Genomic DNA, 12,588 nt, shown 5'->3' with positions numbered 1-12,588 from the left:
TATTCTTGTTCTTAGAAAGAAGGCCATTCCATGTGACAAATTGCCAAGTTACTGAAGATTTCCTACAATGATGTGTACTACTCCCTTCAGAGGAGAGCACAAACAGGCTCTATCCAAAGTACAAAGAGAAGTGGGAGACCCCGCTGCACAAATAAGAAACAAGACAAGTACATTAGAGTCTCTAGTTGGAGAAACCAACGTCAATCTTTGGAATAGCCTGCCTCAGGCGCTGGTCACAGCAGGGACAGCAGAGAGCTTCAAGAGGGATCTAGACGCCTTTTTACACCTAAATAACATTGATGGTTATGTTATATAGAATTGTTTCCCCTAAATCCCTTCCTCATCCAATCCCTTCCCTTCCTTGGTTGAACTTGATGGACAAGTGTCTTTTTTCAACCGTATAAACTATGAAACTATGTAATATTTTATTCAGGGATGTAGCAGAATTCCTAGGGTAGTGTGGGGTTGTTATACACTATTTATGGGCTTAGCTACAATATAACAACGTGGGAAATAATCTTTAATTACATTTTTATTGCCAATTTTGTCTAAAATGGCTCCATTATAGTTAAACACTTCTTTTCTATGTTCCCAAATATCACAGAAGCGCAGCAGAAGGTATCAGGCAGTACAGCGGGTCCGGGGACAGGCACAAGGACATGGCTTTTATTGTATTTGTGAGTGATTATGGAGATTACTATTGTGACAAGCCTCTATTTACCTCCATTGTTCCGGAAGGTTCCAGCACATTTACAAGTGTATTCCTTCACCTTCATAATTCTGCTGGTTGGACTGAAGTTGCTTCGTCTCGTGTTAGATTTGCAGGTAGATGTTCGGAGAAGTGTTGGCAGAGACGGGTCCAGTGTATTCTAGGCATGGAGCAATATTACATAGGGGGGGGACATGTCTCAGGACCACCTTTTTGTAACACATCTGGGTGAGTAATGGGGGAAGGAGCCTATCCTTTAAACTAGATCGAGAACTTGACCATGACTGCCATCTTGAAAGCCGCCATATTGAATCAAGGGCAAGTTTTCGCAACGGGAAGGTGGATCAGATGTGTAATATCTCTTGTGGGTCAAAAGTTTTCAGCACAGAGAATCTCAATAGATTCTGATGCTGGCTCATAACGATTGGATCCGGCGCCTTGATCTCTGTGTTCCGCACCAGGGAATATACGTCATATAGCTGTGCATCACAGGGAACGTTCCTAGTTGTTGTTGCAACTTTCTGTGCTGATAACTTTTGAACCACAAGAGGTATTGTAAATCTGATGTCCACCTTCCCATTGAAAATATCTTGCTCTTGATTCAATATGGCGGCCATGTTCTGGACATAACTACAAAGTTAGGCTCCTCCCCCTTACTTGCTGGGGTATCAGATATGTGATGAAACTTCTTGATTCTAAAATAATAGGATATCCTGGGATGTGTGACTACCCCTGTACTATAATCAACACTCAACTTTTCCAAAATTGTCCCCTATGGGATAATATATATAGTATTTTTCAGATTATAAGGCGCACTGGATTATAAGGCGCACCATCAATAAATGCCTGCTAAAATGTCTAGGTTCATGTATAAGGCACATCGGATTATAAGACGCACCTGATTATAAGGATGAATGACCAGCAGGTGGCAGACCTGTGCACAGTTCAAGGCAGCTGTTGTCTGTAAGTACGGTTCATATATAAGGCGCACCGGACTATAAGGCGCACCATTGATTTCTGAGAAAATCAAAGGATTTTTTTGTGTGTCTTAAAGTCTGAAAAATACGGTATTAGCAATCAAAAAGTGACTAAGTTATGTGACATCACATTTTTTATTAAGCATTTATGAAATATTTCCATGACATTTTCCATCAATTTTCCATCACATTTAACCTCCCGATCCTCTCCTTTACCTCCTCAGGTGACCAAAATGTTGGCGGTGGTGGTGATCCTCTTCGCGTTCCTGTGGATGCCCTACAGGACGCTGGTCGTGGTCAACTCTTTCCTGTCGCGGCCGTACCTGGCGAGTTGGTTTGTGTTGTTCTGTAGAATCTGCATTTACCTGAATAGCGCCATCAACCCGGTGATCTACAATCTCATGTCTCAGAAGTTCAGAGCCGCCTTCAAGAAACTCTGCAATTGCAAGAAGAAGAGAACGGAGAAGCCGGCTAATTACGGAGTGGCTCTTAATTATAGCGTCATCAAGGAGACGTCTAACGGGGGAAGCCCCGATCATTTCAGCACAGAGCTGGATGACATTACTGTGACCGACACCTACTTGTCTGGTACTAAAATGTCCTTTGAGGACACCTGTCTACCTGCAGATGTCACGTACAGCAGTACATAGCCCAACGCTGGGGGTAAAGGTTAATTATTTAATTTTGGAAAATCTAAAAACCTGGTAAACCAGCCTACTGTGTAACATATAGATGTAGCAGGGAGGAACTTGTCAGATGCAGCAGAGCTCAAATTGTATCACAACGTGTCACCTAGTGTCCTACACAGATACAAACTCGCCCTATCCGCCAGTCCCATTAATACTCTGCGGAGCTTCTTTACTTTAGCAGGTTTTGTGATATTGGGGCACAGACTGACAGGCTACACGTATATGTGTCCATGTGCCGCCTGGTGGGTGTCACACGAAACCAGGGTCAGACTGGGTGGCCCAGCAGTGACATAGATTCTGGTGGATGTACCATTTTAAGCCGCGTTCACACAATGCATTTTTATTGCATTTTGAAACTCATTGCAAATGCATCGGGCAAAACCCATCCCAAAATACATCATTATTTTGATGTATGTGTTTTTACTGTTTTTGTGTGTTTTGTGTTTGCAATGAGTTTTAAAATCTAATGCAAAAACCTAATATGAACGCAGCCTAAGGCCATGTTCACAGGGTGCACTTGAGTTGTGTTTAGAAACGCAATTCAAGCGCATCTGGAGTGTCTCCTCCCTGAGCGCAGATGTGTTTAGCCCTGGACTTGTTACTACTCACCGGACCAAGCATTTCAATCTAAATACATACACATGGAGATACTCCAAATGCACTTGGAATGCATTTCAAAACGCAATTCAGGTGCATTGGGGCTCATTTACTCAGGGTCCGCGGAGCGCATTTTCGTCGGGTTTCCCGACAATTTCCATTTTGCGCCGAATTGCCCCAGGTTTTTGACGCAGGGGGTCAGATTTTGGCGCACGCGATCGGAATTTAGCGCATTGGCGCCGGCTTGCATGCAACAGAAATCAGGGGGGGCCTGGCCGACGGACAACCCAACGGATTCAGACAACGCGCCAGATTTTACATTTAGAATTGTGTCACAAGACACGCACTTACAAGCACCGGGAAGAAGAAGGTGAACTCCGGCGGACCTCGGCGGGGAACGGATGCAGGAACTTGGGCGCATGATCTTCATGAATCGCGCTGGACTTCATCCTCGTCGGACCGTCCTAATTGGGGATCGCGACAGGACCAGGTAAGTAAATGTGCCCCATTGTGTGAACATGGCCTTAGGGTCCAGCATTAGGTTCAACTTCTTAATAAAGGAAATCTGTGTCCCTCTCATATTGTGGCCTCTCATCTCCTCTCATATTGTAGCCCCTCTCATCCTCCCATCATATTGTGGCCCCTCTCATCTACACCTCATATTGTGGCCTCTCATCCTCCCCTCATATTGTGGCCCCTCTCATCCTCCCCTCATATTGTGGCCCCTCTCACCTTCCTGTGAATCTGTACACTGCTAATATTGTGGCATTAACTCCATTTCATTCTGTGCGCCCCCATCATCTCCCCTACATATTGTGCTCCCCCCCATCTAGTAACCCCCAGAGGTGCTGGAGGACAGGATGATGTCCTCACCCTGCCGGCCTCTACACATAGCTGCAGCAGGGGAATGGTGATGATACAGAAAACTCTCAACATCATTTTACTTGCAGTGCTACTTGGGATGGAGTCAGCAGTGGGAGTGGGCGGGGCCAACAGGTTTCGGGGACCACTCTTTATACTCCGCTCACCCTTAAAGCTGCATACAACGGCCCTGCTACATCTGTATGTTAGTAAAAATGCTGACAATCATGAGCAGAGGACAAAAAATATCAACGATCAGTTGAGTTACTTTCCTGCTATTGCAAAATGAGGAGCACATGATCCGTTCTACCTTCTGTTTTTTAAATAACAAAAAAAAACGCATGTAAATCAGAAAGGTGTAAAGTAAAAACACCGCAAATTGTTTACTGACTCAGGAGTCCAAAAATGGCACCGGTTACAAAAAAGTTGTGATCCCTTACTGATGAAGTCACTCATAGCACTGGGTTATAAGATATAATACTGTTATAACACTTTATAGTCACCACCAGGGGGAGCACACTCCATTATTTATTGAAAGGCAGTAGCTCCCCCTAGTGGTGGCTACAGGCAGTCAGAATTATAATAATTTTTTGAGATTTTACAATACAGTTGGACTACCAGCAATAAGTGCCTCATTGCTGGTAGTCCAATAGTCTAGTAAATGCCTGTAAGTTCCCTAAAGTGCCTCATACGAATGGAGATCTGACGCACACACTAAACTAGCGGCTCATGTACTTCTATGAGACTTCCAGGATATCCATGTCCCACAACCTCAGAGAAGTGAATGGAGCTCAGGTTGAGTACGTACAACAGTAACAAGTTCATATAGGAGAATTAAGGGAACTTGAGGACCTCCAAAGGGGCTTTAAAGTTATACCTGACTACCTGTATTTATGCCAGCACCGATTGATAGTGTTACTGGTGGGGGGCTTGGGTTGGGATTTGGCACAAGCAGCCAAATTTTTTACATTTTTGAATTTTAATGGATCCACTCATCACTAGTTATAGGTGTAAAGATTATCACCCCCTCAACCCCTGCCTCTCCCTTATTTCTATTTTGAGTGGGTTTTTTTTTTACTTTTTTAACCTTCCTGTTATTTTTTTTTTTGCCTGTAGTTCTCACTTTCAGCCAACACAACAACTTATCTCCCAAAACACATCCAATATTTTTGCTTTGAACTACAAAAGGAAAGATGACAATATCAGAGATAAGTTGTTGTATTAGCAGATACGGAGAACTATAGGGAGAGAAAGAACAGGAAGGTTAGAATAGGGTTAAAACACTCAGGAGAGATAGGCTGCAGTTCACATGTGGCATTTACAGTGGGTTTCAAAATGCAACACAACAGCTAAGGAGAGGAAACTTACATTGGGCCACATTTATCAGAACTGGTGCAGTCTGTACTATGTGCAGTTGCCTGTGTTGTGTGCAGGGGGCGCCACATTCCTCAAAACTGGGGCACGGTCTTCATGAACCTGCCGCCCCCTGCACTGCTTGGGAAGTGGTTACCATTTTTTTTGGTGCACTTTGTACATGCTGCAGAATTGTGGCGCATGTCTGTAATAAATGTGCGCAAACTGCGACTAAGCACCTAAACACCTCCTTGTCGAACACAGAGCAGCCGCAACACAAAACTGGCGCAGACACTTTAAAAAATGTGGACCATTGTCTTCTAAAAGCTCTAACGTTTTTTTATCTTTCTGTCACTATAGCTGTACAGGGTCTTGTTTTTTTTGGGACAAACTGTGGTTTTTGATGGCACAATGTTGGGTTTCATGTATCCTACTGGCGAACTCTTAGTAGCCCTTTCTTTGCAAAAAAAAATCTAATTTTTCTAATAAAAATTCTCTGCCTTTATCATCAAGCCTAAATGACATCTAAAATTTTCTCTGGATCAGGGCACATACAATACCAAATTTATTGGGTTGATTTTTTTTCAATTAAAAAATGACCTTTCTTTGCATAATGAAATATTTTGGGGGTAAAAAAAAAACTTTTCGCAAACGCCATAACTTTTGAAATGTTTTGTCCATGTGCCTGCATGAGGGCTTATTTTTTGTTTTTGCAAAAACACCTGTAGATTTTATTTGTATACACTTGGGGTTCATAAAGTTTTTTGATTGTGATTACGGTAATATAATTTTTTAGTGTGACGGATGATTAAAAAATGGCAATGCGGGCATCGTTTTTCGTTCCTTTTTATGTCGTACAGGATGAATACCATTATAGTTGTGTAGCCTGGGTTGGTACGGGTGTGGAGATACAAAATGTGTGTGATTTTTTGTATTTTTTTTGTATATGGTTTTTTTTTAGACTTATTGTTTTGGGGTATTTTTTTGGTACAGTTTACAATCTCTTATAATGCACTGCACTACTTATGCCCTAACGCTCATCTATTACGCCAGGTCCGCCAAGCTGCCGCATGTCCCCATTGGCACCCACAATCTAATCCGCAGCCACACTGCGCTGCATGGTCTACCGTGGTGTCTTAGGGGTTAAACACCCAGGAAATTTTCTAATCACAGGTGTTAGTGTGATAACACAGTCCAATATCGGCAGCAGCAGGACCCGATGATCTGCAATCATTTCCTGTTAAACTGCATCAGAAGGAAGTACCCATAACCTCCACCGTAAAAAAGTTGACACAGCGGTCATTAAGGGGTTAATTTTCTGTTAACACTGTGTTTAAAAATGTGTTTTGTAAACACAAATGTTAACAGTAAATGTAATTAGGAAAATCTCCACAAATCTCCACAAATGTAGTAGAACATGTCAAACGCAATGTAGGAGTCACATGTGAACGCAGCTATAAAGGAGATTTGAGGCAAGGGGCTAAGGAGAGTGTGACCCTTACAGCGACAATCAATATTCATCCTCCATAGGGTGATGCCACACGTGGCGTTTTTAGTCCTATTTTAAGCATGCGTTTTCAGTCCGTTTAAAAACGCATCAGTTTTTGACCATTTTTCCCAATTATCTTAAAAGATAAACAGGTTGTAAGCAGCCAAAAGCAAGGTAAATGGTCAAAACGCATGCTTAAAAACGGACTGAAAATGCCACGTGGCATCAGCCATAGACATTCACTGTACAGATACGGGCGGTCACTTTCACTCTTGTTAGGGGGGACTTTACAGTCTTTCCAAAAAACACAGAATTTCCTAATAAATTATAGTACAAAAAAGTCAACTATTCTCCCACCAACACATTATCAAAAATTATTTGAAATGACGACTACGCATTTTAAAGAGGAAGCTTTCAGGCCAGGCTTAAAGGGGTAGTCCACTTTCATCAAATAATTAATATGGTTTGTGTAAGCAAAAAAATTTTCCAATCTCCATTGCTCGGGTTTTCTAGAAAGCGTCTACGTTTAGCTTCTATGGGAAGCGTCTTTGATTTCTATCCACTGGAAGTAAACTTAGAAGCTTTCTATACAAGGACAGCAAGAAAGATCTAGAAAACCGTGAGGAATTAATGCAGAAAGTATATTGGAAAATTGTACAACTTTTTCTTACACAAACCATATCAAATATTTGCTGAAAGTGGACAACCCCGGTCTCCTTAGTCCCACCAGAGAAAATCAATTTGGGGGCCCACTTTTCATTATCCCCCAGGAAATATACTCTAGAAGCCTCCAAATTGTGATGTTTTCTGATGGACCTCTGCGGTTCAGTGTTGGGTTGAGCCAGGGCCCACCGGAGGATCCTCTGGTACTCTGGTGGGCCAGTCCGACACTACCTTTAAATCCTTCAGATTCTCTATGAGATTGAACAATCTTTATCTCTCCCTCCGTTTGGGCACAGATATGGTCAGGACTGCCTTGTCTAATGATAGATACGGGTAGTTTTGGTTAGAACCCAAGTCTCCTGCTCCACCCCCTCCCACCCCCCAATGGGTTTAGCTGCAGGTCTTCTTGTTGTATTGGCTCCTGCATATTAGCACAAGCCCAACACGACCTCTTGTGCGCACAAAAACGAGTTTGAAAATTAGCGCCGGAAAAGTGTTGGATTCACAAGCGGTGCCACAATGTTGCGTCCCAAAAAAAAACCAATCGCACCAATTTTGTGTCGCTGACACTTCATATATAAGGCGCATCAAGAGGAAAAATATATTCCACCAGGTTTGAAAGTTGATAATAAATGACCCCTTCAATATAGAAGATCGTGGACTCACTTCCTACATTTTTGGTGCCAAATGACCCTCATTCTAATGACCCTCAGGTTACGAGTCCCTGGTGTAGGGAACTGCAGGTCTGATTTGTATGTGGACAGATGTCTAATATATTCTCGGGATACATGTATAGATAATATATTCATGTATAGATAATGATTTGTACATACATGTGACACGTGATACTGTGGACATCATTGATTGAAGTATTATTATTATTATTCAATGTGATTTCCTGGTTTATTATATGTTGCTCAGTTTGAACATCTTATCGATGACCTTTTATCTGCCTTTTTTATGCTGCGGTACAATCATGGAATGGATGTGCATTATTGTATTACTAAGGACATCTGTTGGGCCCTCTAACACTCTTGGGATTGGGTTGCATCTGTAGCTGTTGCACCCATTAAGCTAAGCCACTGCCACTCTTATATTGGTCACCTACCCAAGGATTGGTACTATTTTACCCCAAAAAATCTATTTTAAAGCAAAGTTAGTTTTAGCTGGTGATGTGTTCCAATAGCCTAGGCTATACTGAAAAAGATCCTTTATCAGTATGTTTAATCATTTCAGTACATTATAAAACTTCATTTCACATTACCTGGCTCCCTGCCAGAGGTGTGTAGTGAGTCCCAGGAAGAAGGGGGAGCGGCTGAAGCTTGTGTGTGCCTGTGTATCAGTCTCCTCTCCTTCATATTCATACAGATCACTCACCCCTCCCCAATTCCTGTCATGTGCATTGAGCAGGCATGGAAGGGGGAGGAGAGGAAGGATGTATCCAGGAGTCTGAGACACAGGCACACACAGGCTACAGCAGCTTCTCCCTCCTTCCCCTGGGACTCACAGCTTGCTGCTGGCAGGGAAACAGGTAATGTGAAATTAGGTTTTATAAAGTAATACAATAATTAAAAATCAGCATGTTTAAAATCAGCATAGCATAGTTTATTGGAACCTGTCACCAGCTAAAAAAAACATTCTTGGTAATAGGATTACTTTAAGGCATTAGCACACAACAAAGATTGATATTTGAAAATTGTTGTATAGACTGGTATAAATTTCTGTACATCTAGACATCTAAAGTTAAAGGAAATCTACCACCAGGATCAAGGATTGTAAACCAAGCACACTGACATACTGGTGTGTGCCCCCTCTAGCATGATCTGATATTCTTTAAGCTTCCCATGTCCTTGTTTTTAAGAAAAAAAGACTTTGAAAATTATGCAAATGAGCTGAGGGGCTCCATTAACGCCTAAGTAGCCTGGAGTCTCTAAAAACCACGGCATAAGAAGCTAAAATAAGAGCAGATCCTGCCACAAGGGCGCACACCAGTATGTCAGTGTGCTTGGTTTACAAACCTTGATCCTGGTGGTAGATGTCCTTTGAGAATATTTACATTTTTTTCTATTTTAATAGTTCTTAAGGATAGTTGATCTGCTGGTGATCAGCCATGATCGCTGATAAAACTCCAGGGTTTTTCTACAGTGGCCACTGCAGGCGGAATGTGGTATTACAACATATACAATAAAATCAATGGATGGTCATGTAATACCCGAGTCCTCCAGAGTGAGAGCTGCTCTTTAGAAGTGATAGTGAAAAGTCCAGATCGAGAGGGAATTTTAGACGAAATCCAAAGAAGAATTTATAACTCTCTGCCAGAGTTTTGTATAACAGCCAAACTCAATGTAACAGTATGAATGCGTTAATCCTACTTCACTTGGAGCCTTTCCTGACGGTCTGACAGCCCAGAAGCTTCTGTTGGATACATATAGATTTGGCATATTTGACACGGATTCAATACTTGGGGAGGATTCCTGCCGAATTGCAATAGATTTTTGAGGGCGCCAATTGTATTAGTTCTGTTCTATAGAAATGAATGACTAATGATTGAGAAGAATGCAAGACAATGGATGAGCTTCTGAATAGTTGCCAAGATCTGAATTATTTAAGTAATTTTTTGGCAGAAACTCTATTTTTGTGCTGTAATGAGGATGCGCTGCTGTAAATACTCGCCGTGTGGTGTAACGTGCAGACATGAAGAGCTGCGTACTGTGATAAATCCAACATCCTGGAGGTTTTATGTATGTGCTATGAGCTACAATAAAGATATGACAGTGTTATTGGTCTGTTTATTTGGTATATATACTCCCTGGTTAAAGGGTAACTCTTTATTACCATCATAGTCATATAAGGTATATACACACACTAGGCTATTAAGCTTGATGGATGTGAAGATCACATATGGAACCGTTAGCTTTTGGGATCTGCTTACCCTTATTTTCCAAAATCTGGACGCCGCATTTCCCATACCCTGCAATGTCCCCAGTAACATACTGCCTCACACTGACACAGGGCCAGATTAATATTGGTGGGGGGCCCCTTTGAGGGCAAAGTGGTGGGGGCCCCGGGGCGCATGCCCTGGGTGCCCCCCCTTTGATCCAGCCCTGCACTGCCAAGCATTGCAGCTATATCCGGGTTATATACACACAATCTATGTCAGAACTGGTATATTTTGTAAGTGTAACTCCAGAAAAATATACTATTGGATTTTCATAATAATGGGTTGTCATAAAAGGATGAATAATTAGGCTCCGTTGCAGACAACTTCTACAACTCTTACAGCTGTTCATTGCAGCCTGGATATAAAGTACAGTAAACTATCAGCACCAAGAGGCCCGTTTATAACTAGGAGTTATCTGTAGATCAGGCGTATCAGTGGCGTACCTCCCTATGTAACAGCCATAACAGCTCCCACAGGACCTAGAGTGCCAGGGGGCCCACCCAGCCGACCTAATACACAAAGACTGCACATCTTCCACACATAAGCTGAGATGTGGTAAGTTCAAAGTAGAAATACTGGGAGAGAGGATGGTGAGGGGGGAACCCAGCCATTCCCTTCTTCCATGGGCTCCATGTCATCTTTTTATATTTCCCATAATCCCAAAGTGGAGCGTCAGTGGCTATAAGTGCCTTCAATGGCAAAGTCTCTGTAAGGAGAACTCTTACTTCCTGACCCTAGTCACAAGCCTCTCACACAGCCAAACCAGTTCCCTACACTGTAGTGAGGAGACCCAACCGGGTGGAGGCAGCGCTGTCTAAAGTTGGGAGTCTGTTCCTTCTGGAACAGATATACTGGTTTGGCTCCAATCAAACTCCAAAGTAACCCAAAGTGTCACTGCAGAAAGCCTGTTATACCATGCGTGAGATCTAAGAAATCCTGAAAGCTTGCTGGTAACATCTTATACTCTAGTTAGCCATTAAAAGGTATCACAATCTGAAGAAGGTAACTTTATTCGACCTATCAAAAGCAACAGGAATTACCCCAAAGTATCTGTTAAGACCTGTTACAGACTTAAAGGAAACAAACACTCAAAAAACACAAAAAGTACTCACCTCCGTTCCTCTTCATCCCGTCGCTCTCCTCCACTAGGAATCCCCTAGAAAATAAAGTTATAATTAGCAGTACAGGGATCAGGGATGAGATGTCCAGCGCTTCGGGCTGCTAATTATGCACGCCCACGTACCTCTCTCTCTCCAATGCTGGGAGAGGGAGGTGACTTCACATGAGACGGGTGAATTCAACCCACTTACGTGACGTCTTATGCTCCCAGCATGGGAGAGGGACATGCGGAGACGTGCATTATTAGCAGCCCGGAGCAACGGACATCTTTTCCCCACGCTCCGTGCTGCTAATTATAAGTTTGTTTGAGAATGTCCCATCCTCCAGAGCTGCAGCACAGGCACCAGGATGCGGGATCAGCTGTTGCCTCCACATGTCTATGCTCTACTCTATAGCAGAAATGTGTGGGGATAGCTCCTCTTCTGACTTGCCCTTTCTTTTCTAGGTGATCCTCAGCTTAGCCGAGGACTTGATCAAGATCAAGAGGAGCAGAGGTGAGTATTTCTAGGTTGTTTTTTTTTTTTTTGAGTGGTTGATTTCCCTTAATAAAGCCTAAAAATGAGAGCCCTCAAAGCCCCTTACCAGATCCTATTATAGCTGATTGATAGGGAATACCATTACTATCTAATCTGGGAAGGTGGGGACTCCGGAATAAGGGTACATTTAGAGGGCCGTTTGTGGGGATGCACTGTATATGTGGCTGCAAATTTGCGGCCCCATAGATAGCAATGGCGGCTCGGCGGTGGTGCAATGCCACACATGTGGCACCGATCCGCACCGTTTATGGGGAAAAGATAGAACATGCTCTATCCTTCCCCGTGTGTGAGGCCATGCGCCGCTTTTCTCTATGAAGGGGGAGGGGTCACCTCCTCTCCAGTGCACAGTGACTGGACTGCGGGCATACTGCTGTGTGTATTTACCCTAACTGTGACATACACAACAAGTATGAACCTGGACAGTACCCCAAAATAAGTTTAAGCACACGCTGAATGACACTCAGGGTGGAGCTCAGGGTGGGGGCCAGTTAATTCAAATAAAGTAAGTCAACTTTTTATTGTGAATGTGATAACAAGGTCATACCGTAGGACGTGTTTACTTCTGTCCACAAGCCTTTGTCATCTACTACACATATAAAGGATTCACTATGCCCCCTCCTGCTGATGGTACATCCGCCCCATCAGTGTAGCTGT

The 12,588-nt window shown here is 42.9% G+C and overlaps 1 protein-coding gene across 1 annotated transcript in view; it reads left to right on the top strand.

Moving 5' to 3' along the window:
- TRHR (thyrotropin releasing hormone receptor) overlaps positions 1-10,118 on the top strand; it is a 34,188-nt gene extending 24,070 nt beyond the window's left edge. Inside the window, exon 3 of the mRNA XM_072151324.1 lies at positions 1,911-10,118. Coding sequence (XP_072007425.1) covers positions 1,911-2,336 — 426 coding nt within the window. The 3' untranslated portion in view covers positions 2,337-10,118. The remainder of the gene's footprint in view (positions 1-1,910) is intronic.
- The last annotated feature ends 2,470 nt before the right edge of the window (positions 10,119-12,588 follow it).

The sequence above is a fragment of the Engystomops pustulosus genome, chromosome 5, assembly GCF_040894005.1.
Source record: "Engystomops pustulosus chromosome 5, aEngPut4.maternal, whole genome shotgun sequence".
Lineage (NCBI taxonomy): Eukaryota > Metazoa > Chordata > Amphibia > Anura > Leptodactylidae > Engystomops > Engystomops pustulosus.
This window is presented reverse-complemented; position numbering and strand designations above follow the sequence as displayed.